The sequence below is a fragment of the Setaria italica genome, chromosome II (genome assembly GCF_000263155.2).
Source record: "Setaria italica strain Yugu1 chromosome II, Setaria_italica_v2.0, whole genome shotgun sequence".
Taxonomy (NCBI): Eukaryota; Viridiplantae; Streptophyta; class Magnoliopsida; order Poales; family Poaceae; genus Setaria; species Setaria italica.
In genome coordinates this window covers 45,525,048-45,551,708 of record NC_028451.1, presented here as the reverse complement: position 1 = coordinate 45,551,708, position 26,661 = coordinate 45,525,048, and the positions used below count along the sequence as shown (strand labels likewise).

At 49.7% G+C, this 26,661-nt stretch overlaps 6 protein-coding genes and 1 non-coding gene across 7 annotated transcripts; 2 read left to right on the top strand and 5 right to left on the bottom strand.

Annotated features, from left to right (window-relative positions):
• Window positions 1-4,250: 4,250 nt before the first annotated feature.
• Window positions 4,251-5,265, bottom strand: LOC111256417. Its single transcript, XM_022824366.1, has 2 exons — window positions 5,261-5,265; window positions 4,251-5,115 (listed from the first exon to the last, which is right to left on the bottom strand). Exons 1-2 carry the CDS (start codon window positions 5,263-5,265, stop codon window positions 4,323-4,325), a joined length of 798 nt encoding a protein of 265 aa, XP_022680101.1. The 3' UTR covers window positions 4,251-4,322.
• A 725-nt stretch (window positions 5,266-5,990) lies between these two features.
• On the bottom strand, window positions 5,991-6,506 carry LOC111256416 (the record flags this gene model as incomplete). Its single annotated transcript, XM_022824365.1, has 1 exon — window positions 5,991-6,506. A coding segment is annotated over exon 1 (516 nt), but the record flags the coding sequence as incomplete, so codon positions are not given.
• Window positions 6,507-14,009: 7,503 nt separating this feature from the next.
• On the top strand, window positions 14,010-15,656 carry LOC101780232 (nodulation-signaling pathway 1 protein). The gene has a single exon (XM_004959768.1). The coding sequence runs from the start codon at window positions 14,010-14,012 to the stop codon at window positions 15,654-15,656; it is 1,647 nt and encodes a 548-aa protein (XP_004959825.1).
• Window positions 15,657-16,431: 775 nt separating this feature from the next.
• On the bottom strand, window positions 16,432-20,329 carry LOC101759816 (lipase 3). Its single transcript, XM_004958239.2, has 4 exons — window positions 19,586-20,329; window positions 16,996-17,091; window positions 16,842-16,909; window positions 16,432-16,744 (listed from the first exon to the last, which is right to left on the bottom strand). The coding sequence occupies exons 1-4, from the start codon at window positions 20,216-20,218 to the stop codon at window positions 16,615-16,617; spliced, it is 927 nt and encodes a 308-aa protein (XP_004958296.1). The 5' UTR covers window positions 20,219-20,329; the 3' UTR covers window positions 16,432-16,614.
• Window positions 20,330-21,119: 790 nt separating this feature from the next.
• On the bottom strand, window positions 21,120-22,238 carry LOC101779823 (transcription initiation factor TFIID subunit 9-like). Its single transcript, XM_004959767.1, has 2 exons — window positions 21,948-22,238; window positions 21,120-21,377 (listed from the first exon to the last, which is right to left on the bottom strand). Exons 1-2 carry the CDS (start codon window positions 22,236-22,238, stop codon window positions 21,120-21,122), a joined length of 549 nt encoding a protein of 182 aa, XP_004959824.1.
• A 110-nt stretch (window positions 22,239-22,348) lies between these two features.
• TRNAS-GCU lies at window positions 22,349-22,430 on the top strand. The gene has a single exon. It is a non-coding gene; the product is annotated as a tRNA-Ser (tRNA).
• A 151-nt stretch (window positions 22,431-22,581) lies between these two features.
• LOC101779433 (probable GTP diphosphokinase RSH3, chloroplastic) lies at window positions 22,582-26,176 on the bottom strand. Its single transcript, XM_004959766.3, has 6 exons — window positions 25,646-26,176; window positions 25,348-25,533; window positions 24,014-24,474; window positions 23,679-23,837; window positions 23,249-23,603; window positions 22,582-23,125 (listed from the first exon to the last, which is right to left on the bottom strand). Exons 1-6 carry the CDS (start codon window positions 26,021-26,023, stop codon window positions 22,901-22,903), a joined length of 1,764 nt encoding a protein of 587 aa, XP_004959823.1. The 5' UTR covers window positions 26,024-26,176; the 3' UTR covers window positions 22,582-22,900.
• Window positions 26,177-26,661: the final 485 nt, after the last annotated feature.

Sequence of the window (26,661 nt, the reverse complement as noted above, 5' to 3'; positions counted from 1 at the left end):
CTCACTCGGAGAGGAGAGGAGTGGAGTGGAAGAAGAACGGAAGCGGAGACTTTGACGTGGAGAAGCGATGAATTGTTAGGTCCACGCCCAATGGAAGCCGTTGCCACGGGACAGAGGAACGCAACAAAGGGAACAGTGACCAGGATTCCGTGCCGATATGATGAAATTGGGCAGAAATGCATGAAAGAACAAAGCAAATATATAGGACAAACGAGATGAACCCAAACTGATCAGCATGCAAGATTTTGCATCGAGATTATCTAACAATACTAGTATTGGTTCGTTTTCGTTAGGCACTATGCATCTATGAGACTATAAATTGAGTAAAAGAATCTTCCGAGATTGTGAAGGGTATTGTTTCAATAAATGCAAGGATCAATCGGACATTTGGGTTATGCTACTAAATCTTCTAGGATTGCCTAGGATTTTTTTTTTTTGCGAAAGATTGCCTAGGAAGTTTAACAATAGTTATGCCAAGAATACTTAAAAGTTGCAACCGCTTGTATCTGTTGACTCCGTGATTGCATCAAAAAAAATTTGCAGTTGGAAAGTAGATATACTATTTTTCCGTTCCAAGAGGCAGATGATTATAACAATACTAAAATATGTAGACCAAAGAAAATTATTTTTTGCTAATTTAATGTGTAGTCGCATTGACAATTGGTAAATGGTAACGCAGTGATCAGACTTATCTTGGCAATACGCGATTCAATAATGCTAATAAATGATTGACGCATGCAAACCAGATTGCAAAAGTAAATATGAAGATATAAAAATAAACGAGCACCTACTGCTATGCATTCAAACATCTACTGTTGTGTTTAAGTAACAAAGGCTCTGACAAATGATAAGAGTGTGCAAACAGATGACTAATCGTAAAAGGTCATACTATCAAAACGTGAAGTGATTACTAGTTATAAAAAGGACCTATCGATATGTTTAATCAACATTTCTATTGAAACTTAAAGCTCCCCGCACGCTTATACAGAAAAGGATACCGGTACATGTCATGTGCTGAAGGAGAAGATGCAATAAGATAGCCTCTGTCTAGTTGTCATACAGAGGCATGTACACTCCAAACATGACCTGCCTGTCCTGCGACTGCGAGGCACCAGAACGGATTGTGAGCACATTGCTTGGTACCTCGAGCGAACAAACCTCAGCACTCCTAGGGTGGAGAAGACCTTGGAGATCGCGAATTTTGACAATGTTTTTTGTTTAAGCATCCTACTTCTACTTGTGGCCTCAGCAAGCGTGCGCACGGGGCCTGCATCTTGGGCAAGCTAGTGCAGAGCTGAAAATTGAGGCGCCGCGCCGTGCCATCGTGCCGTCCTCATTAATCGCGTCCTCCCGTTCGACACCTACAGGGTCAAGGCCAGTTCATTACCGGCTGGAGAAGAAATTTCATGAGTGGTCATGGAAAACGAGTGCGTGTTAATTGGGTGGAGAACCACACGAGAGTTGGGCTCACGACCTAACCATGCGCATCCTGTTGCGCTCCATTTCAGTTTCAACTAGTAAAATAAGCCCGTACTGTTAGTGTCTACTCCTGTTTCCGTATTCCATCGGCTTTCGCTCGAAAAGAAAGCCTGCCAGCTTTACGTGACAACCGGAAAACTTTGACTACCGGAAAGTGTACGATATATTAGGATCCAAAAGTCTTTTCTTTATATATACCTTTAAACGAAAAAGAATTTGTGACTAGATCCAAGTTAGGTCAAGGACCGTCACAAGTCAACACCTTTTTTTAGTCCTCTTGTAAAGCTCGCTAAAAAAGAATAGGTTTTGTTGCTTGAATTTATTAAATGATAAACCAATATTCAAAAGATAGCGGTATGCAAAACAGGGATGACTTGACAGCCGGTATTTTTTTTTGGCAAAAACGAATTAGCTACTCGCTACCATCGTCCTAAGCGCGTCGCGATATATCTTGTGGAAGATAGTTAAGAGTTGCAACTTTCAAACCCCCACTTCACCCAGGCTGTCCCAAGCATTATACATACTCAACATTTTCTTGCAACAACATATTTTGACTCAACATTTTTGATAAGCTAATCCAACATTTTAGCATGGTGAGATTGTGTGCATGCTTGCTCCCCCATCTCACCCGGGAGCTCAGGATGCCCAACATATTCACTTCATTTTAATCATCCATCTACTATAACACGAATCTCAAATAATAAAAATTTCAAAAATCGTGCGGAGGATAGTTAGGTAGATCTCCGCATGTATACTTGGGCAAACAGGCCTGGCCTAACGGGCGACAGGGGGGCACAACGTATCGGGCCGTGCTTGGACCATCATAGTGTGGCACGGTGTGCCGGTCCAGACACGGCCCGTTAAGGGCCCGCACCCCTTCCTGTCCCATGCTTCCCCACATCTAATGTGCTGTCGCAGGCTTCCAGCCCTACACCCCTCGTTTCCCCCCTCAGCGGCCGCCGCGCCCTGCTCCCTCCCCTCCCCGGCAACGAGCACTCACAAGGTATGCCCTCCCCTTCTCTTCCCTTCCTGCCGAGCGAAACGGAGGACATGTAAGCTATTTGTATTCGGATCCGACCCTGTTACGATATACCTACTGGCTTCGATTTTGTTTGCGAAAATTACCCTATGCTGGTTCCATCCCCAGTTCCTTGTATGGTGAAATCTCGGTTTATTGGTAAGAGTCAGTTCAGTTTTAGGGTTCTAGATATGTTCTGGATGCTGTAGAATAGAAGTCTGCTTGTCCTAGTGACCTAGTGCATATATCGTACTTATGGGCCTTTTTTATATTGTAAGCATATTTGAATTCGGATCTGACCCAGATATTTACCTACTAGTTGTTTGCAAAAATTATCCTATGCTGGGTCCGCTCCTGATTCCTTGCATGCTGTTAGATCTTTCTTTATTGGTAAGAGTTAGAAGTTTTAGGGTTCTAGATTTGTCCTTGATGCTATAGAACAGAAGCCTGCATGTCCTAACACTTGTTCCCCCACGCGGTGCTACCTCATCTTCGCGCCCGGGGCCGGCCTCCGCGAGCCGCGCTGCTCAACCCTTCACGCACGTGCCCGCCGCCGGTCCGGCGCGCCCTTGCCCCCGCACACGCCATGCCCCACCACGCTGCCTCCGACCGTCGTAGCACCGCCGCCCAGGGGCGCCACCGCCGTCCGCAGCACCGTGCCTAGTGCGGCCGCCATCCCGGTGTCGCCACCGCCGTCCGCAGCACCGCGCCTAGTGCGGCCGCTATCCCGCTGTCGCCGTCCGCAGCACCGTGCCTAGGGCGGCCGTCATCCCGTTGTCACCGTCGCCGTCCGCAGCACCGCGCCCAAGCCGGCCATCATCCCGCCGCCGCGCCGGCACGGGCCACGAACACGCCGGTTGCAGCCCCATGCAGATCTGGCCCAGAATCCGATCCCTGGGACGTCGGATCCGCCGGCCCGGGACGTCGCCGCGCCTTAGACTTGCGCGAGCCCCCCGGCCGGTGAGGGAGGCCCCGCCGCAGCCTTCCTAGCAGGCACGAGGTGGGGAGGAGGCCTGGAGGGTGGTGGTGGCAACGGGGCGTGGGTGCCGTCCGAGTCGCCTCCAGAGAGACGACGCGGGGGCCTTGCTGCTGGTGTGCGTTAAGTTAGAACAGACTCAGTATGCTGAATTCGGCGTTCTTTATTTTGACCGCAGCAGCTAATGTTATTTTGTGCTTGGATTCTGACGCGAAGAAGCTCATTCCCGGTGAAGGTCGTGCAGAGCCCGACTCATCAAGACATCAACGCTCGTGCCTCGTGGTCACTCCTCAAACAATGAAAAAGATTTTTAAAAAAGAATCTTGAGCGGCAAAGACATCTATAATTTCATTCCACGTCCGTAAATCTATAATTCAAGTTCTTACGAGGTGACTAGTCTACCACTACTAACTTGCCTGCTTTCCTGAGCTATACCTTTCCAGCGCTTGATTGGATTTGGATTGGAATTTTTCCAATATAAACTAGATGGATGCGATCGAAAGCAGCGGCCGGACGGATCAAAATAAGCTGAGAGGTAAGCGCAGCATGACAATTCAAGATGTTACACATGTGGCAGAGTAGGAACAGGATGAGATGAACTATGTAAAACTTGCAACTAGCATGCTGCACACTTGCATTGCACCGAACATCGCCGAGCATGGAAGCTGAGGCAATCATAATGGTTAGGAAGAAAACGATCTCTATCAACATAATCTGAATTTCTAACTCAATCACAGTACATATGATTTTTTTAAAAACGGTATACATGTGCTTGAATGCCGGTTCATCGAAGTAACAAAATGAAGCAATTGCTGCATAGCATAACCCTTACCTAGAGTGGCACCAGATTCATATATACTTGGTGATAGCACCGAAGTGATAGGTGAGACCCGAAAGCGATCGTAATCCAGTGCTGAACTCAGCCGCACCTAGCAGCACGCTGTTCCTCTTGTCAACAGCCAGAGCATAAACCTTGGGGTGCATGAACTTTGTCCTGGCCATCAGGTAAACGACATCATCTTCTCCATTCAGGCTGGGTTTGGGTTCAAACACCACGAGATTCTGCAACCCGAGATCAACTACAGCCTCCTCGCCTTCCCGTGACGGATTACACCGCAGCAATCCAGTCTTCTGCAACTGCAAGCGTACAGCGTCACTGATTTTGAGCTCAGAAGCAAGGACCGTGAATTCCTCTTCCCAGTCCTCGTAAGCACCAGCCATCCTCGTGTTGCTCCATGTGGTGATGGTCCAGTCGTCGACCTTGAAGGCAGGCAACCCGGTCTCGACATCGTCGTAGGGAAGACGCTCGCTGGTAGCTTTCAATTCAGAAAACTTGAGGCAGGCCTTGCCACGCTTTGTGCACGCCTGGATTTGGTGGGGATTTCCACCGGCGCGGCTCTCCGAGGGGCCTCCAGCGACGCTGCCGTGGAGGTCCAGCTCCCGACCTCGGAGTCGAGTCGGCCCCGTGCCGGTAGATGAAGTAGCCGCAGTCCTCGCCACGGAATCTGATGGTGCCTGGTCCGCCCCCGCCGGCGACGGTGACGCGGAAAAGCACCAGGTCCTAGACGGCGCGGAGGACCATGGGTTGCTCGCGGATGCTGGCGCCGTGGCAGAACACGAATAGCTTCGTGGGAAGCGGCGGCTCCGCAGGCCAGCAGGACGCCTCGATGGTCAGGACGTTCCTCGTCTCGCATACGGCCGTCGTCGCGTTCCGGCGCGCCTCGACTCAGGCGTTGGCGTCGAGAAGGATCGCTCGATCTCCGGAGGCGGCGGCGCTTGTGTTGGACGGCATGTGAAAGCCGCTTACTCGATTCAGGGGCTAAATCGGGGGGGGGGGGGGGGGGGGTGGGTGGACAAGAGCTATCGGTGTCGAGCTGTAGTTAATGAGAAGATCAACGGCGACCGCGGCGGCGGCTGACAACAAACAGGGTCGGAATCTGGACGACGGCGGTGGCGGCGTCGGAATCGGAAGGAAAGGAGAAGGGCCCAGGCGCCACCGGTGGGGGGTTGTTGCTTGTAGTGGGCCGATAGGTTCTGGCCTGGACGTGGCCCATGTGAACTGTTTTTATTTAAAAAAAAAAGAATACTGTTAAAATTGCACGAGTGGGCGAGTGGCACAGACACAGACGCGCACGCGTCGTGATGAAACAAATACACACATTAATTATTCACGTAGTGAAGCCCATATGTTGCGAACTTCAGGCAGGTGCTTGTTGTTGCACGTCAGATTCCTGTAAGATTCATGGAAGAATCTAGTAAGGTTGCAAGTGTGTTCTCAATATGTCACAAACAAATGCTGCGATGGAAATTGTGACTCTGAGCTACTAGTACTGTCCGCATTTTAAGGGGGACGAGTAACTCACAGATAAGGTTCGCTAAGCTCCAGCCGGCGTTCCTCATGGCAACCGCAGTAGCCATGTGACTCTGAGCGGCGATCCTGGAGCGAAGGAGTTCGCCACGAATGTCAAGCCCGAGGCCGTCGTCCCCGGCACCAGGGAAATGCCCGTTCTCAGCGTCCTCCGGGCCCTCGGCGGCGGCGCACGAGACGTGGAGGTCGAGGTTGCACACGTTGCAACGGTAGAGCCACGCGCGCGCACCGGCGCCATGCATGGCGTGGCACGCGGCGCAGCGACCCTCGGCGACTACGAGCGCGAGGTCATGCTCCGGGTGCCGCACGCTGCGCACGGCCGGGGGCAGCTTGGCGCAGCGCGGGTGCATGTCGAACCCGCACGGCGGGCAGCGGTAGAGGAAGCACCCGGCGGCGCAGCGGCCGGCGCAGACGTCGCAGCCGTGGGTCACGTCGCGGCGGGTCTCGACGAGCACGAGCTGGTGCGGGTGGTGAGACGGAGAGGTGAGCGTCTGCGGGTGGCCGGCGCAGGCGTCGTGGATGGCGAAATCGCAGCCGGCGCGGCAGCCGTAGGCGGCGCCGGACAGGCGCTCCCAGCACATGACGCAGCCGAACGGCCCGGTGTAGTGCCGCTTCACCAGCTCGTGGCCTGGATGGGAGAAGTGGGTAATGGTGTCCTCGGCCATCTCGCTCCCTCGATCTCTCGCTTGTTCGTCGTGTGTGTTCTGGACATTGGGGTTGCAATGTAGCATGGGTATTTATAGTTGTCCACAGGATGCCAAATGCAGTTAAGGTGGCCCTTTGCCATGTGGTGCAGACGTTTACAACAGTTGGTTGCATGTGCCAACTTACAACGGTTGCAATAATGTACATTATCTATTTGTATGCAACTGCACAAATTTACTCCCTCTATCCATCAAAGAGTAGACTTTCTAGTTGTGTCGTAGGTCAAATTATCTTAAATTTAATCAAATTTACAAAAAGTATCCATATTTATTAACGAGACCAAAAAGGTACACTTTGAAAATATATTTCATGATACATTTTAAGGTAATTATTTGGTATTATAAATATCGATACTTTTTATAAATTGATTAGTCAGATTTAAAATGGTTTGATTTAAGATGAAGCTAGATTAATATTCATTTTTGAGATAAAAGGAGTACATATGACCCTGCGCATCCTCTGGGCTAGTTGTCGAGCATACACATGAATTAGTGCACTGCTCCTTCAAGCAATTGCTTGTGTTGTACGAATCTGAATTTTGTATAGTTGACTTCAGGTCAGAAAAAGCAAGTCAACTCCATGACAGCTCAATCGTGAGCAGCATAGGGCATCGATCCTGTACTTAAAACTTAATCACTAATCATGTGACCAACAGAAGTGGTTCTTAGCAGAAAATCAGACACGACGATTTAAGCACGTATAGGTACCTATATATGCAAGGGCGTTGACCACGATCGAGAGGATAGCTGATTCAAATCAACCGTGAGGATCCTCATTCTTCGTCAAGTCAACTGCATGGCAGCTCAATCGTGCAAAAAGCATCATGCTTAATCAAGTAAGGGAGTTAGCTTGAGGCCTAGGTTAGAACAAACAAACTGTAACCACGGAAGAAAACCAGAGCTGCAAACAAGACAATGATCAAGCAGCTAGCGACGGTAAACCAGGGCAACGGACAGGTAAAACCTGACCCGGTACAAGCCAACCCAACGTCCTTTTCAGAATGATGTTTCAGCACACTCCCCCGGAAAATTCTACTAGTTTCCTTGGTATCGATGCATTTTCCCAATCCCAAAATAACGTTCGCTCCCGAACCAGATTGCCGTCAGCAGAAACCACTGAACCTAACAGACTGTCTGATGTGGCTTTTCAAAAAGCGGCGAATAATACACAAGGCAAAGAAAATATTGGCGCTTTGCAAGACTTATTGTATGCTTTCAATATGTTGCAAGACTTATTCACTTTGGTTGTAATTGTAAGCTGCAGAACATGTTGCACCTGACATTTTGCAAATCATCTTCGTTGCTCTGTGACACCCTCTGTACGTCCTTCGGCCGTCAGCAGGGGTTAGAATGCCTCGGCCTGAAGAGCACTGAGACGCGACGCGCTGTTTCAAATGATCGGTCCCGACGTTGATATATTATGTTGGAATGTACGGGGTCTCAATCAGCAAGCCCGTAGGGATGTAGTTCACCAGTTTGTGGCCAACACAACGTGCGCCATTGCATGCTTCCAGGAAACCAAGCTTGCACAGATAGATGACTTCACTTCGTCCTACTTAGGTGGGTACAGGTTAAACAAAAACGCTCTCGCGCCGGCCACAGGAGCTTCAGGTACAAGAGGAGGACTGCTGATATTGTGGGATGAGAGGGTAGTGCAGGTCTCACAGATTGCTGTGGGGACGTTTCATTTATCAGCCTCTATTTCACTACATGATGGCGAAACATTCAGACTGTCAAATGTCTACGGACCATCCAGTCAGGGGCAAAAGAGAGCCTTCTTACAAGAAATGCTCACACTTAAGCCTCCCAGTGGGACATCGTGGATTATAATGGGCGATTTTAATCTCATATACAGAGCCGCGGATAAGAACAATTCTAGGCTAAATACTAGACTGATGAGTCTATTTAGAGAGGCGATCAGCGATTGCGAGCTCAAGGAAATTCCACTACAAAACCGCCGCTTCACATGGAGCAATGAGCAACAAAATCCGACGCTTGTCCGACTCGACCGAGTGTTCTGTAATACGGAAGGTGACGCCTTATTTGCCTCCCATACTCTACATGCACTTTCAACATCGCACTCGGATCACTGCCCACTACTCCTCTCCAATCAAAGTGGACCACGTCGGCCAAAGACATTCCGGTTCGAAGAGTTTTGGCCAAGATTGCCACGCTTCAAGGAGGTAGTAACTGAAGCTTGGAGTAAGCCATGCACTCATCACGAGCCTTTTCACCGCCTGTACTACAAGTTACGGGATACTTCCCAAATGCTTAGAGCCTGGAGCCACAACTTTTACCCGGATGCCAAGATGCAGCTTCTCATGGCGTCTGATGTCGTCCTTAGATTGGATATGGCACAAGAACATAGAGCCCTCACCAGGGATGAATTGAACTTGCGACGCAAACTTAAGCGAAGAATCCTCGGCCTGGCGGTGGTTGAAAGGGTCAGACGGAAACAAGCATCACACATTACGAACATCAAATTAGGTGATGCTAATACCAAATACTTCCATCGGAGGGTTAACGGAAGGAAGAAGAAAAACTACATTCAACGACTAAAGCAAGGGTCCAGTTGGGCTTTCAATCACGAAGAAAAAGCAAACATAATTCAACACCACTTTGCTACGATGATGGGACCACCGGGACAACGATCACAGGACGTTAACTGGGATAGCATAAATCTCCCCAGTCTGGACCTCAGCTCCCTCGCCGAACCTTTCACGGAGGAGGAAATTAAACGTGCAATACTCGACATACCATCGGACAAGGCGCCCGGACCAGATGGCTTCACCGGAGCATTTTATAAGGCCTGTTGGGAGATTATAAAGCGCGACGTCATAAACGCAGCTAACGCTTTTCATAACTTACATTGCACGAGCCTGCCATTAATCAACACATCCAACGTAGTGTTGTTGCCAAAAAAGGATGGGGCCGAGGCAATCCCTGACTTCCGACCGATAAGTTTGATACACTCATTCATCAAGATTATTACAAAGGTGCTCGCCATGCGACTGGCCCCGCACATGAAAAACATTGTATCACATTCTCAATCGGCTTTCATCAAGCAAAGGAGCATCCACGATAATTTTATGACAGTCAGGAACATGGCGCGTCGCTACCATCGACAACGAATCCCAGCACTATTCTTTAAGCTTGACATCGCCAAAGCGTTTGATTCGGTGCGATGGGACTATATGCTAGATTTACTTCAACGCTTGGGCTTCCCCATTCGTTGGCGGGATTGGATCGCCTCTTTATTCTACACATCTTCATCTAGGATCCTTCTCAATGGGGTCCCAAACAGCCCCATCAAGCACAACAGGGGCCTACGGCAAGGAGATCCTTTATCTCCTTTACTTTTTGTGATTGCAATTGAACCACTACGAGCTTTGCTGGAACAGGCCACTGACAAAGGATTCATATCCAAGCTGCGAGGCAGGTCCCTCAACTTCCGAACATCCATGTACGCCGACGACACGGCTATTTTCCTAAACCCGACTAGGCAGGATGTCATTTCCTTAGCTGACCTACTCACTAGATTTGGTGAAGTGTCGGGGTTGAGAACAAATTTTGAAAAATCTAGTGTGGTGCCTATAAGATGCGAAGGGCTTAATATGGACGACATATTTGGAGACATTCCAGTCACACGGTCCTCCTTTCCGGTGCGATATCTTGGACTTCCACTAACGACGTCAAGGCTCAAGAGAGTACACTTCCAATACGTCATAGACAAGGCGACCTGCAAACTCACTGCGTGGAATGCTAGGAACATGACTATGGCGGGTCGCCTAGCACTCACGAAATCAGTATTAACATCACAGGCGGTATACCTCCTGTCGGCAATGGAGGCCCCCAAAGAGGTGATGAAGGAAATTGATGCAAAGCGCAAGAAGTTCTTCTGGGCAGGGGCGGCGACATTAACAGGGGGAAAATGCAAAGTGAACTGGCAAAGGTCCGCCCGACCGACAAGACTGGGGGGAGCAGGTATTTTAAACGTCTACAAGTTTGCAAGAGGACTGAGGCTCAGGTGGCTGTGGCATGAGTGGAAAGCAGAAGATAAGCTTTGGGTAGGCTCCGAGGTTCCGTGTAATAACACGGATAGGAAATTATTTGCGGCATGTACACGTATCGTCGTAGGCGATGGAGCAAAGACTTCCTTCTGGAATAGTGCCTGGGTTCAAGGCCAAAGGCCAAAGGACATGGCGCCAAGTATTTTCTCCATTTCAAAAAGAAAGAACAGGAGTTTACGTGATGCGCTTCACAACCGAACTTGGATCCGAGACATCAACATAAATCACAGCAGTTTCTCGGTGCAACACTTCCGAGAATACGTCCTTCTGTGGCAAGTCGTACAACAGGTAGCCCTACGCCCGGGTGTCCAAGATGAAATCACTTGGAAGTTTACTGCGGATGGTAACTACTCCGCAAAATCCGCTTACGCCGCACAGTTCATTGGTTCGGCTTCCACCAACTTTGACAGCTTGATATGGAAAATATGGGCCCCTAGAAGCTGCAAAACCTTCTCCTGGCTCGCTATCCAAAATCGCCTTTGGACTGCTGACAGACTTCAGAAAAGGGGATGGCCGAATCCAGCTACCTGCCCACTATGTCGGAGATCACAAGAATCGGCGCTACACCTTTTCGCCGAATGCCGGGTTACAACAAGAATCTGGGCCATGGTGGCGGACTGGTTATCGGCGCCAGCAATCCACCCGAGGACTTGGCAACAGGCCGATACGCTGCACCACTGGTGGTCGATGAGAGCAGGAGCAAATTCCTGCTCCAAGAGAGGCATGCGAACTTTGATTATGCTAGTTACATGGACAATTTGGAGGGAAAGGAATATGAGAATATTTAACAGCAAGGAGTCTTCTGTCAATATGATTTTTGAGAGGATCAAAGATGAGGCCACCGTGTGGATTATGGCGGGAGCGAAACATCTCTCCGCTCTAATGGTGCGATGCTGATTGCGACTGAGTTCATAGTGTTGCTTTATTTTCTTTTATACTTCTGGCTCAATTTTGCCTCATGTCATTTCATTTTTGATTCATTGTACTTATCCAGTCTGGATTCCTCCTTTTTAATATAATCGGCAGCTCTCCTGCCAGGTTCGTTTCAAAAAAAAAAAATATTGGCGCTGATACATGTTAACCAACCGATGCCAAGATGGTGCGAAATGGTAGTCATATTATGTCGATATGGGTCAGCTCCCTGCAGCATGTACAGGGGACAGCAAGTAGATGTTTCCCGGCATGGGGAACAGTCCCAAGAAAGCTTTTATGATTGCAGTTGGCAGGTAGTTGGATAACTGGAACTTGTAATATCAAGACAAATTTGAAGGTATTTGCTCAACTTGGAATTAACTGCCTTGATCTCAAAACAAATCTCATACAATCAGAATATAAGCATGATTGACCTTCCATTTAAAAGGTTGATGCGTGTCTATTTATCTCTTTCAAGTACCACAATGTTTGTTCGGTCACTTAAACACACGTCACCGACCGGTAACACATTATCGCGAAATATAGTTTGTCAGGAATGAAATAGAGAAATATGAGCTGTTACGATGTTCTGATTTTAGTGGAGCAATGGACAGATCACAATATGTCTGTGCAAATAAAACCAATCTTGTTCAAAGAAGATAGTCCATTCTAGAATGAAGCACAATGGGATTTTCAGAAGGCATATTCTAATATTCCTACGCTGATAGGTCATCATGCGTGTCTCTAGTTACTAGTTTAATTCCCTGATTGGTTAGTAATGTAGGTTAGGCTGCCTTACATGTCAGAGGCTCAGAGCTCACACATTACTATAATGATGATGCCGCACATGAAAATATCATCCAGATGATTCTGTATGACAACATCATGTTGGAATGGACTTGTAATATATTTGGGATCCAGAAACTTCACGTGGATTTTTTGTATTTCATCATGTAATCTAAACGGTTCACTCATCTCTCTCCTTATATGATATGGCAGTGCTCCTGCCCCTTTACGTTTCAAAAAAAAGAAATTTTAGTTATAAAAGGTCAGAATATAATAACAATTCGGAATTTGGAATCTTTATTTTGCTGATATCGAGTCAAGTTGTGTCTCTGGAAGTGATAGGTGTATGATAGAATGTGGAAGTGATATCGAGTCAAGATGTCCCTTGAGCCCTGGACCATCCAGTTTGCTGATTTAAGCACCAAAAGAAGATAGCACCGCGACCGTTTCTTGTGTTCATTTTAGCTGCAGTTTGCTTATTTGCTTGCATAAACTAGGCAGCTGGCTGGTTGATAGTCATCAGTTCTAAAACTAATTGGCTCGGCTGCGCACTAGGGTAGGGTTCGATAGGCCAACACCTTGGCAAGTTGAAGCAATAATCGAATAAGAGAAGCACTGAAGGTTCCGGAAGATTGAAGCACATGAAATTCTTCTGTTAATCTATGAACCTGTGATGGGTACGTAACACTGTACCATTTGTTAATGCGGCATGGATTGCACTCGACAAGGACAGCTCGATGTCATTAAGCCAATCCATCGATTACTACAGCTAAAAAACTGGATCTTTCTGTAACAGGTGTGTCATTGAAACTTGTCTCCAGCAGTATTATCTAGTGTTCCAGTGTGTAGGATAGAAAGCTGCTGGATTGCAGCGAGATACATTTTACAGTCGCTATCTCTTATCTACTCAGCACAAGACTGAATAAACCGTGGAACCATGGAAGAAAGAAATGTCTTGCCGTTGTAACTCTGTGCTGCACTGTTGCCTACTATAATTATAACAATTAATCCCAAACAACTACGACTAAGACCACAAGTTTCTGTTTTTTAATATGACTAGTTGATCGAATGATCCTTTTCTTGATGTGGAACGATTCCTTTTTGTAAACTGCAAAGTTTTTGTTGCTACCGATCCAGGCTGAAACTGCATTATTCCCTTGATGTACATGCCTTTGGTTGTATTACATGTACAATCTACATGGATACAAACGATGATCAGCTAAAAAACGTAAATCAGTTTTCAGGCCTGAACAACTGTCGAGTCCTTACAGGTTCAGATTTTAGCCTAAGCTACCTGCCGTAAGAGATTATTTAGAGAAAAATGTTGTCAATTTGTTTTGAAGACAGCAATGTCACTATGCAAGATTATTAGTGTCCCACAACGCCTGCGTCATGGACTTCCCAAGCGTCATTTGGTTAGCAACCATCTAATCATGTGAGCTTTCGTAGTGTTGTGGCTCCAAGGAACTGGTGAGATGGACATATAACTAGAAGCAATCCTTGTCACCATCCAATCATCAGCATAAGGATGGTGTTAGTATAAAAATGCTGGGAGCGCCGCACTTCTGAAGTACACTGATAGATAGGATCTGTACTTCGTCCTAACCTTTCAGAGTTGCAGTACACATATGCTAAGATCTCCAAGCCCTTGCAATCTTGAGAGGTGAGTGAGAGATCTCCACCCTATGCGATCGCCATGAGCAATGAGCGAGATGGCCAAGAACCCGCCGCCGCCACAAGCAGCAGCGCCTCGGATTGGCTCGATGAGTCCATCGCCTTCCTCGCCGCCGACCTTGACCTCGGCCTCGATGCTTATGGCTGGATGCAGGCATCAGCAGAGGCGGAGCGGCAGGGCTTCCACAGCATGGTCACGGAGACACTGCCACCTCCGGCCACCACCTTGCCCCAGTCAGGCCTGGGTCCGGTTTCCACTAGCGTTGCGCCGTCGCCGGTGGCGTCGCCGCAGGAGTTCGGTCAGCCTAGGAAACGCAAGTCTCCACAGCACAGCAGCCAGCGCTGTCCGGTTGGCGGCGGCGGCGGCAGAGGTGGCCCTGAACTTGACAGGGGAGGAACGAGCTGCAGCCGGAAGCCGAGCAAGAAGGGCAGTGCCAGGGCAGGTGATGCGAGCTTGGACAGGGATGCGAGGTGGGCGGAGCAGCTGCTGAACCCGTGCGCGGTCGCCATCGAGGCGGGCAACCTGCCGCGCGCGCAGCACCTGCTGTACGTGCTCAGCGAGCTCGCCTCCTTCTCCGGCGAGCCAAACCACCGCCTGGCCGCGCACGGGCTGCGCGGCCTCGCCCTCCGACTCCCGGCCGCCGTGGGCCAAGCGGCCGCGGCGACCCTAAAGATGCCGCCCTGCGAGTGCCCGGCGCCAGCGTTCCCCGGCGCCGACCCGCGCCTCTTCCGCGCGTCGCTCATCAGGTTCAACGAGGTCAGCCCGTGGTTCGCCGTGCCGAACGCGCTCGCCAACGCCGCGATCGCGCAGGCCGCGTCGGCGAGGGGTGCCGCGGCCGAGCCCCGTCGGGTTCACGTCGTGGACGTCGGCGTCTCGCACGGCGTGCAGTGGCCGACGCTGCTCGAGGCGCTCACCCGCGTGCCACGGGGCTCCACGCCGCCGTCCGTACGCCTCGCCGTCGCCGGCCACGCGGCCACCCCACCGGCGCCCTTCTCGTCTTCCCCTCCGGGATACGACTGCTCACTGCAGCTGCTCCGGTACGCCAAGACCATTAACCTGGACCTCACCATCGTGCAGGCACCAAGTTTGGACACCTTGCACGGCATTCTCACCCCCGGCGAGACCCTCGTCGTCTGCCTCCAGTTCCGTCTCGGCCACGCCGCCACCGACGAGCAAGCAGCCGTGCTCCGAAACATCAGGACCCTCAACCCAGAGCTACTAATCCTCGCCGAGCTGGAGTGCGGCAGCCGAAGCGACAGCAGCGCGGCGATCGAGTTCGCGGCCAGGCTGGAGAATCTCTGGATGTTCCTGGACTCGACGGCCGCGGCGTTCAAGGGCCGGGACGTCGACGAGAGGCGGGTGATGGAAGCGGAGGCCGGGACAGCGTTGGCGGCCACGGCGCGGCGGGGAGCGGCCGTGGCCGGAGGGAGGGAGGCGTGGCGGGCGCGTCTCGCCGCGGCGGGGTTCGAGGAGGCGGCGTTCGGGGGCGAGGCGGTTGAGACGGCGAAGGCGCTGCTGAGGAAGTACGACAGCGGGTGGGAGCTGGTGCCGCCGTCGCCGTCCGCCGGCGCCGCGGTGGGGCTCCGGTGGAAAGGGCAGCCCGTGTCGTTCTGCTCCCTGTGGCGGCCGGCGCAGGCCGGCCCGGAGCCGATGTGGCATGGCGCGTGAGCGACACGAGGTGAAGGAGATGCAGGCGCCCCGCGGTTGCGCAAGCGCTTCGTTCGTGGTTCGTGCACGAGCTGATGCGCGCGCGACCTTTGAGCATGAATGGACTGGACGCTTGGACTGAGCGCCCTGGACCCCTGGTGCCGTCCGGACATGCGGTTGGGGCCTTGGGGGTAGTGCGACACGCCCGTGTGGTTGGCAAGTCTGATGAGGTGTTGTCCGGGCGGGCGATCGGCGCAAGAGCGCCCTTTTTTTTTTCTTCTTCTTCTTGTTCAGCCTGCCAACAACAGTTTGTACAAAGTCAGACCTTGTCGGGGACGCTCTCCCCCCGAATCCTGGAAATTGAATTGGGTCCTATGAAATTCATGTAAAATCTCTGCCTTATGTGCTAGAATTTTGCTATATGATGCCCAGGTCAACCAGAGTCTTCCATTTACGATGACTATCAAGATATAGATATGTAGATAACCCGTTCTTGTTAATCTTGTCGAAACCTTCAACTGGTAGTAGTATGAGGATAGGGGACACCGGATCTGCCGTCATATCATGAGCGCTAGTTACTCTGGTCAAAGTTTAACTAGCGCTCATCAAATCAGCTCACAAATTGACAAGCCAGACAAAGTGAGCAGAGTTGCCGAAGTCCATTTCTGTTGGACTGTCAAATATGCCTAATGTTTCCAATTTTCTGGCCTGAAACTGTAATGGCACTTGCAGATATTTAATTGCACGAATCCTTCAGTCTCCAACTCCAATTTCACAATTCACAACACAAACAAGCTAAAACAGCACAAGAAATTACGCATGGTGCATTCCATGGGGAACCACTTTTTTTTTCCCAATTTAATCAATCTTGGAGGTAATATCAAACCAACATATAATTACATCAGTTTAGCAGAATGCAGCTTAAATTATGATCTCTCTTGTGATCTTTGGTCCTGAGTAACCAACCATTCATATACCATTACAAAGAGGACTTTGGAGCTGGAAGCAAAAACTTCAGGATTGCCTCGTTGAACCGCTTTGGATCCTCCTCCTGAGGCATGTGGCCGGTGTCCTTGAGGACCTCCAACCTAGCACTTGCTCCAAGTTTCCTGCATTGCCAATCTTCCGTAAGTTACATTGCAAGGTAAATGCAACGCGTGAAATCAAACTGTAGTAACATCATTGGTGAGATCAGCATGTACTGACCTTGCCACTTCAAATGCCTTCTCTATAGGGAATATCTGATCATGCTCTCCCCATAACACAAGGACTTCCTGAGAGATGGAACAGAGGTTGGGTAAGCAGGAGAAAGATGGACGGTAATGCGTTGCAGCAGTTATCTGTCTGAAAAAGGAAGTACCTGAGGGAGTGGTGTAAGCTGGAACTTGTCTTTGTTGCCCAGCGTTATCCCCTTTATTAGCTCCTTCTTCTCTTCTACTTTATCATTGTACAGATACTGCAAAAGAATCTCACTATTACTCAAACAAATCTAGAGGTTGCATCATTGTATGCATGCTGAACTCACAAAGATACTAGTATGAATAACGAATTACTACTCTGTTCTATTTCATTCTCCAGAACCAGGTAATTTCTATGTAATTTCACAAACAAGACTGCAGTTGAGTACCTGTTTAACCTACGCAATCCACTAACGTTCAAACAAGAATGTATTTATGCTACTATGTGGAATAACCTACTAGAGTTCAGAATCATTTCAAGCTCATTTTCATTCTGAAACTGATAGTAGCATAGTATGAACTTCGCTCTGTCCATGACGGGATCATTTCGTCCCCGCCAGAACGCGCGCTTTTGGAAAGGGAAGATCTGATTCTGAGCTGGGCACACATTCCTCGCAGAGTATCTGAGTATGAGCTCACCATCTCTTCTCCCGGCTGGATGATCACGATATAGCTGCAAAATTGCAATCGCCAGAGTGTAGTGTAGCGCTCAATTTTGAGGCTTGGACACGGAGAGATGATTCTGCAGCCGGCGGCTTGGTGACAACGACGATAGAGCACCGTGCCATGGGCTCGCATCCGTACGGCCATCTGCAGCAGCTTCGATTCGAGGACGGCGGCCGAATCCCGGCCAACATGGAGACTCGACTCGATATCGGTCGGGAAGATCGGGTTGGCGAGGGGGACGAGCGGAGATTCGGAGGAGGTGCGCAGTTTAAGTCCGTTCCCTTCCCGACGACGAGGCAAGGCCGCCGTCGCCGTCGCCGGATCGCGATCCAATTTAGGGTTGTTAATGAAAATATATGAGGGGGTTTGTAAAAATATTTGGATAGCGATCAATAGTCGCGACGGGAAAACCTCCTCGACGGCGGATGCCTCGTGCCCAGACCGCCTCTACTTCTCGCACTCGACACGAGACAAACTGAGGAGACGACGACTCGTTCCGACCTCCGATCCACAGCTGCCCGCGTCTTCTTCGCCGTACTCCGGCAAATCCTCTGGCCCCGCAATCCACCGCCGCCGCGGGGCTTGCCGCTCCGGTAAATCCTCTGGGACGGCGCTGGATGCACTAACGTTCAAACAAGAATTAGAGTCTGAATTTCCTTCTGCAGATGATTGATTTTGCACCACCAGCATCATGACCTGACCTGGGGCATGGTGCGCTATTGAACTGAAGTACTGAACTAGTGAAACGAATGCAAACGCCAAAAGATCAGATTGAGATGCATCTCTAAATACGCACAGTTCTCCTACATGTTCGAAAAAGGATTGAGATGCAACAACCCTTCCAAATTGTGCTACTGAGGTTGTCAAAATGTTCAAGCAGACGCTGGGTTTTGTCCAAATGCAAGGCCTGCAATTGGACAATGGCAAGATCTTCCTCCTTGGTCCTTCAACCAGTACTATTCCGGAAAAACGGCCTACCTTTTCTCAACTCCTGTGATCAGTACCTATGAATATGAACTAAAAACAAGACTTCATACCCCTTGATTATGTAGTGGCGAAGCTTGCCCCGAATTTCAGCAGGGTCCAGCCATAAGAGAGCAATGGATGAAGTCATTATTGTTAAGTTTAGTTTACTGTTGCTGGAATGGACTTTAGAAAATTGAGGGACCTTGGCTATTGAGAAGGTCCGCCCCTGAGGCCTGAGTGGATGTACAGGCAAACTATGATGGCTGATTGACTATGGCAGCAAAAGTCAGGCCGAAGAGTCGGTTCCAACTTCCAACTGAATCCATGACCTGCTGATGTACAATACCAGCACCTAATATTCCTTTCCAAGAATCAAGACTGGTACTGTACATGTGTACTGGCTGTTCTTGCAAGGAAATTAAGATAGGGTAGCTACGGCAACAGGTGCAGGTGAGTTGTACAGACGCACGCCACCGATGGCGCATGGCAGCCATCAAAATGGTTTTGTCTGGCCAGCACGAGATGGCCGTCAGCATCAACCAAGAAGGGCCTCCTGAACGATTTCTAGAAGCATTGAGATTGATTGGGTACAAAGATATCTGTCGTTTGTTGGAATGCAGGTAGGCAGGCATGCGGCGACGCGCGTGCACCGGTCGGTGACCTGCAGAGCCTGGTGGTTCTAGAAGGTCTGGACGGCTGGACCGGGCGTTCGGGGTTGATTGGAAGAGCGGCAGTGCCGGAGAAACGATTGGGAGATGCGAGGGAGTCAGGGAGGAAGGGGCCACCGCCGTTGGGAGTTGATGGCGATCCAACGCGGCGGTTGGGAAACCTGCGAGGCGACAGGCGCGAGCACGAGGAGCTTCGCTTCGTAACAAGATCCCAATCCAGGGCCACGTCATGAGCAGGGAACGTGGCATGGTCTCGGCGTGACGTCGACGCTAGGTCATGCATGAATGCCACCGAGCGGCAAGCCACGCGAATGATCGGAATCACGATTGCATCGATTAGTGCTTTGAGTTGTAAGAAGGATTGAGGCTGGGAAAAGGGAATGATCCGAGGGCGAGGGGTGTTGCGTTTTACCTGGACGAGGTCGCGGAGCACGAAGCCCGGCGTGAACCGGCGCGGGCGGTGGTAGGCGAGCTGCAGCAGCCGGCGCATCCGCTCGGGGGAGCGCGGCAGCATGACGTCCTCGACGCGCTCGGCGCCGCCGCGGCGGAGCAGGGCGCGGTCGTCCGCGTCGGCCTTGAGCAGGTCGGAGCTGGCGATCACCACCCGCTCCACGACGCCGGGGCCCAGCAGCCGCGCCAAGTGGTACGCCACGAACCCGCCGTAGCTCGTGCCGGCCACCGACACGCGCGCCGCCGGCGCCACGGCCGCCACGAGCTTCGCCACCGCCTCCGCCTGCTGGGCCTCGGAGACGCGCGCGCCCGCCGACGTGGACGAGCCGCCGAAGAAGAGGAGGTCCGGGACGATGAGGCGGAACCGGCGGGACAGCGGGCCCACCTGGCGCCGCCACTGCCACGTCGCCGGCGGTCCGAAGCCGTGGAGGAGGACGAGGACGGGGCGCGCGTCGATGGCGCCCGGCTGGAAGCGCCAGCAGTGGACCGTGGTGGCGCCGCCGTCGAGGGGCACGGACGCCTCCACGAGGCCCGCCGCGGCGAAGCGGCGGCGGAAGTAGGCGTCGAGCAGCGGTGCGATGCCCAGCGTCGGCATTGCGGTTGGGATCGAGTGACGTCGTGGAATTCAAGCGGTCGGTTGGTGTCTTACGGGCGAGAGACCCGGATTGTGACACATATATGGATGGAGAGCGAGCATTCGCGGGGTGTTTTGTTTTGTGAGGACTCTCCGGTTATGTCTTTTTTTCTAAGGATTCCGGACAACTGACAAGATTAACTAGAGATATGCATATCGCTAGTGCACAATTTGTAAAAAAAAAACACAAAAACACGACTGATGCGTTGGACAAGATATAGCATTGCAATTTGCAAAAGTCTGCGCATGTCACGACTGATCTCTGAGGTTTATCTGAGTAGGAGTAAACATTGTGGTCCTTTGGGTAGGTAAAAGGGCATCCGAATCTTGGGGGAAAGCGTGATCAACTCAAAACACTATGGCCGTCTGGTTACTTTTGCTTATTTTTAGCACGTGCCACCTTGAATGTTTAGATACTAATTAGGAGTATTAAACGTAGACTATTTACAAAACTCATGGAGGCTAAACGGCGAGACAAATCTATTAAGCCTAATTAATCCATCATTAGCAAATATTTACTGTAGCAACACATTGCCAAATCATGGACTAATTAGGCTTAATAGATTCGTCTCGCCGTTTAGCCGCCACTTATGTAATGGGTTTTGTAAATAGTTTACGTTTAATACTTCTAATTAGTATCTAAACACGGGTGCCAAAAATAAGCAAAGAAACCAAACCAGGCTTATTATGACCACTGGGAGATTGTTTTGAGCAGTGTCTAAATACAACTTGAGAATTTCAGATAGTTGATGCAGCAACCTATGCTGAATAAATGATAAACGAACAATGTTGACAACATACGAAAAATCCATGATTTTACACATAGGTATGCAATAACTAAAGAAAGCCAATGAGCCCAGGATCAACCGTTGATGTCAGCCTTCACCTTCTCTGTCTCACGGCCATACCCATTGTGCTCTTGTTCAGTGTTGGAATTAGGATCAGAATCTTCATCGCAATCTTCGGTTTCCTGATCAAGGGATGGCATAACCGGACGAACAACTCGGTAATTTGGGCTCAGCATAGTGTCCTCAAGAGACGGGAGAGGGATCGATCCAGGAGGAGCAGTCGCCTTGTGCAGAGGGATTGTGTTCCTGCTGCGTGCCAGGTCAAAGATAACCTGTCCAAAGTGGAGAAATTCGTCAGGGTACGACAAAACTACCAAATCTATCATTCACGTGTGAGTTTAATTATTTAAATTGCAAAGATGATTCTTTTCAAAAGTGAGTCCTAAAAGAACTGTGCAAAGATCATTAGGTGAACAAAGCAGTGTGTGGAATCCTTTTGGAATTTCTTGAGCCTTCTAGAAGCAGGGGGGACGAAGACAGTCGTGCACGATATACAATCACAACGTCCATCATGCTTGACTTTAGAGCTTGGAGTCCATGGGATTCAACGACATGGCAGAGTTTCTCTTCTCTGAAAGCCCGGTAGCACAACTGACAAGGATCAACTGCAAACACTGAACAACGGAATAACACGCCACTCGATTTAGATCCACACCAACGGTATGTTGATCAATAAGCTCCCAACATCGTCTCGATTCTGCGTATCAGTAATAATTTGTTCGATTTCTACACGAACGCGCAGGATCGAGAGACCTCAAGAACCGCGTAGGCATGATAAAGCGACCAACAACAGATTCATCAAAACTAAGGAAACGGCGTGTCCGGATTGTTTGGGGGACTACCTCGCGGCGCGGCGGCCCCGGGGAGAACGCGACCTTGGCCCGGATCGCTAGGCGCACGTCGTCGGCCTCGAGCGACGCCCTGCCGGCGTGGTCGGCGTAGGCCCTGGCCTCGCAGAGCACGTCGCCCGCGTAGCGGCGGGCGAGCTCCACGAATCGGCCCACCACCCGCGGGTCGTACTCGCACTCCCTGAGACCCAAGGAGCGCAGGATCCTCCGCACCACGCGTGCGTCCCGCGGCTCTTGCCCGGTCGCTGCCGGCGGAGTCGACGCCCCGCCGACGGCGGCGTCCATTAGCGCAGAGTACGGCAAGGGAAAAACGGGCGATTCGCGGGAGCCGTGACGAGTTTAAGTGTTCAGATTACTTATTATTTTTATCACTGTTACCCACAGCATACAACAACGACGCTTTGGCCGAGTGGTTAAGGCGTGTGCCTGCTAAGTACATGGGGTTTCCCCGCGAGAGTTCGAATCTCTCAGGCGTCGTCGTATATTTTTGCATTTTTTTCTTCTCTCTTTTTGCTTCTTTACCTGTCCTGTTATAAGGTCCCTTTCGTTTCACAGTTTAGTTCCGGGTAATCTCCCTCTGGGAGGAGTTTTTTAGAGCAAATCCCATTCTGACCTCACAGTCAGTCAGTCACCACAAGTTGCAGGGCTTCTTTCTCAAAAGAATTGATACAATGTCTGAAGTATTTACATGGTAACTTTCTTCTACTTCATTGAAACAAAAGTATACTGTATACATATCGATGCAGAGCAAATTCACAGGCTACCTTTGGTCCAATCTACTGAAACAAGAGTATACCATACACACGGGTTACTCTCAACTTTTCTTTGTTGACCCTTTTCGTTTCTATGTTGTCAGTTCAGGGGAAGCTACACTTCAGATGATTTACATGGGGTGTCACGTCATGTATTTACAAGGTACAGTAATCTGTAATCTACGCATGTTAGGACTAAGAAACGGGGAGACGGTGATCAAACATTTGGTGGAACTCCCTCGTATAACTTTCAGATTTGCATGGAGTTGAAGGAATCAGTTCAAGAACATCGCCCATTTTTAGCGCTTGGTTCCAGTTGTAGACTGCTTGGCAGTTCAGCCTCAATGGCACGCCGTAGTTAGAAGATCTCTTAAGTAGGTCCGAAATTGTTGAATTTTTGGGGAGTTCTTGCACTGACATCTGAAAACACGAAAAATTTCAGTTTTCATGCTCAAGGATGAATTCACCAACGCAACAGAACAAGCGAACAAATTGGAATTGTGGTTTAATGAGACAGTACAGTAGCAAAATGATTGGAGGTACCTTTTCATCCTCCAGAAGTATTACTAGAACCGGTCCGCTGTGGTCACATTGTTTGGCATAAGAGAACGGACAGACATCGGAGTGCGACCTAATCGTGTGTATGTTACTTGGTGAAGTGTCAGGTGCAAGTGATGAAGGATGCTCAATGTGCAAAGTTTCACACTGACATGTAACCACCGTTCTAACCCACTCTACCATTTCAGGAACAGATGAAGAGCAATTTCGAACACCTTCCTTGTATCTCCAATGTGCAGCAATTCCAAACTCTGCCTGCAAATGCATGTCCCTAGTACGAATTTGGATTTCCAGGGGGAGCATTTCTTTAGTGAGCACAACTGTGTGCAGGGACTGATACCTACAGTTTAGCAAAATATTCAATTACCACTGTGGCTTACATTATTGCATAGTAGCATAGTTTTGATAGGCATACCCATTTGTTTTGGGGCTGCTGATATAGTCTTTGAACTTCCCGGGAATTCGAGGCCACAAGTGATGCACAAGCTCTAATGTGGCAAAACAATCAGATCTGTTCTCAACTATAACACGCACCCCATGTATATCATAAACTTCATCCATTGCCAGTTTCTTCCTGTAGTCAAGTGCAAAAACATTAGCACATTTAATGAAAGTATATTTCAGCTAACAACTTTCCTTCGAGATGTTATACTGGAGTTACTGCAGGATTCACTTGGAAGGAAGAATGGTTCATACACCACTCTCTCCAAAGTCTAACCTACAAAAAGAAAACATGAGACACTATATTACCTTGCCATCTTGCTGTGGATACTGTAAATGCTCTTGTGTCTCCCATATACCGCATAATAGGATAATCCTCTCACGTCAAGGGCTTGTTCCAGTCTCCTTATTGCAGCTGCAATCATATCTCTGTTGTAGAATTCGAGAAGGTTGGTTGACAGTTCATCAAATTTATTTGTGTAAAGATACTTGAAGCACAGATTTTCAAGTTGTTCCTTCCAATTCAAGATGCCCAACTGATTCGCCAAGGGAGCAAATATCTCCAGTGTTTCCTTTGCAAAGCTCTGCTGTTTGATCTTGGGCAAAGAATCCAACGTCCTCATGTTGTGTAGCCTGTCAGCAAGTTTTATAAGCACAGCTCTTGCATCTTCCGTTGCAAGGAACACTGTACGTAACCTGTCAGCTTCATCCATTCTACTGGCTGTATCGTTTCTACGAGCCATTTTGCTGAAATGACTTAGATTGGAAACCTATAAAGAAGGCAATGAAACTATTGTTTAGTCAATTGAGACACAACGTCATCATCTCTTCCAAGAAAATAAACCAAGATGTCACAAGCAACCAAAGTTTCCTCAACATATATTAGGTGTAAATATTGACTTTATACAACAAATAACACATAGCATTCATTAGCAGAACAAACAACAGAATCTTTAAGATTCCAAATAAATTGTTGTAACATCATTTTTAGTTGATGTAACATCATAAACAAAACATATTATTGACAAACAAAACGAAAGGGAAAGAATGGAAAACAAAAGGATTGGGTCCGATAACCAACCACGGACTGATTTTACATTACTGAAAGATAAGTCATTCCTAGATTCAGCAAGTACCTACTATTATATATAGGTGATGGTAACGTGATACCTAACTTATATAGGCATCTATTCTAGAAGCCCCATCAACAAAGTAACGATCAATAAGTTCTGTCAGTCACAATCAGATATCTAGCACCACCCAATTCCGAGTCACGAAAACGACAAAGGCAAGAAATATCAGAATAAACAAGAGGGGTCCATGAGAAGGCCTCTTTGTAGAACTGGAATCGTCTGTGATCTGATCTTGCACTCCAGCACTACTTATGTTATGCTCAAATATAGGGCATCGATGACATGCTCTGATTTTGATATGTTATTGATATGGTCAATATGTGTAATAATAGGTGCTGCCTGTAACAAGGGGTCTTTACTATAGTATAATTTCAGCAATACTAAATTCAACAATGCTACTGTTGGATATAGTTATCAACAATGAATTGTTTCCTCTAAAAAACAAAAAATTATTAGCGCGTGCTCGGTCTGATCATATCCAAACTCCAAAGGGTGAATCGAAGTAATTACCCCCTTAACAAGATCGGCGACACCAGCACCGAACTGCTTGGAGATGAAACCGTAGTCGAGGCCGGCGTCGTCGACCGTGTCGTGCAGCAGCCCGGCAGCGACGACTGCAGGGCCGGCGCCGAGGTCCGCGAGCAGCGCCGCCGTCTCCACGCAGTGCTCCAGGTAGGGATCGCCGCTCGCGCGCACCTGAGCAACCAATTGCGCACCCAAGCAAACGCAGTTCAGCCACTTCAGCAGCTCTCAAGCCACACCAAATAAGCACAAATGCGAGCAAGCAAGACAGGACACGGTCGAGCACCTGGCCGCGGTGAGCTGCCTCGGCGGCGGCGAAGGCCCTCAGCACGAGATCGTCGCGGAATATGGCGTACCGCGACAGCGCGCCGGCGAGCATAAGCGCGGGAGGGTCTCCGTCGCCGTCAACTCCCCCAGCCGCGACGGCGGCGCGGGCCCGCCTGGCGGACGGGGCGCCGCGGCACGGCGCTCGGGGCTCCGGGGGGTCAGCGGAGCGCGAGAGGGACAGGGACAGCGGGGTCCGGCACCGAGTAGACGCCGCCCGCAGCTCGGTGGCAGCCGGGGCGCCGCGGGCGGCGAGGAGCTCCAGCGCCGCCGCGGGTGGCTGCGGGGCGAGACGGGGGTTGGGGCGGCATTTGACCGTGCAGGTGATCGACGGCGGCATGGCTCGTGCCTCGTGGGCGATTGGGGGTGAGGGGAGGCGAACGGAGACTGGCTGGCTTGCAGGCGAAGGGGGGAGAGCGGAGAGACGGAGGAAGAGGCGTGGGCGGAAATGGTTTGGGAGGTTGGGATCCTCGGTTTCGCGCGTGGTCGGGCGGTTATGAATAGTACTCCGTAACCTGGTTGGGGTCTTCTGGAAGTAGCCTTCTCATTTGCAGTTTAGACCTCGTGTTGTTAGCTTTAATGCTACCTGGACCTTAGAAGTTGCACATTAGTTTGGGGAGTGTATGCACGGGCAAGTGGCAAAACAAGTGAATTTGACCCTTTTATAGTTTTGTTGTCCTGTGTTTTTAATTTTAAACACTAGAGGATTAGTTATGCCTTGGGTACAAACTATTCGATCGTAAAATCTCATCTTTTTTCCGAATGTCATTGTATGGCTGCATTGAGTAAATTTTATTCTCTTACATAGGAACTTAGTGTGTCTCAAGTGTGCGGCCCTTAGCTTTTTTCTATAGGTTATTGCCTATTCATCTTTACAATTGTACGGCTATGTCGCTAGCTAATTGCTAACAATATCTTTATGCCTAGCTTAACCCTACTCACTAGCCTGCAGACATCATTCAGTCTTGTCACTTCGGG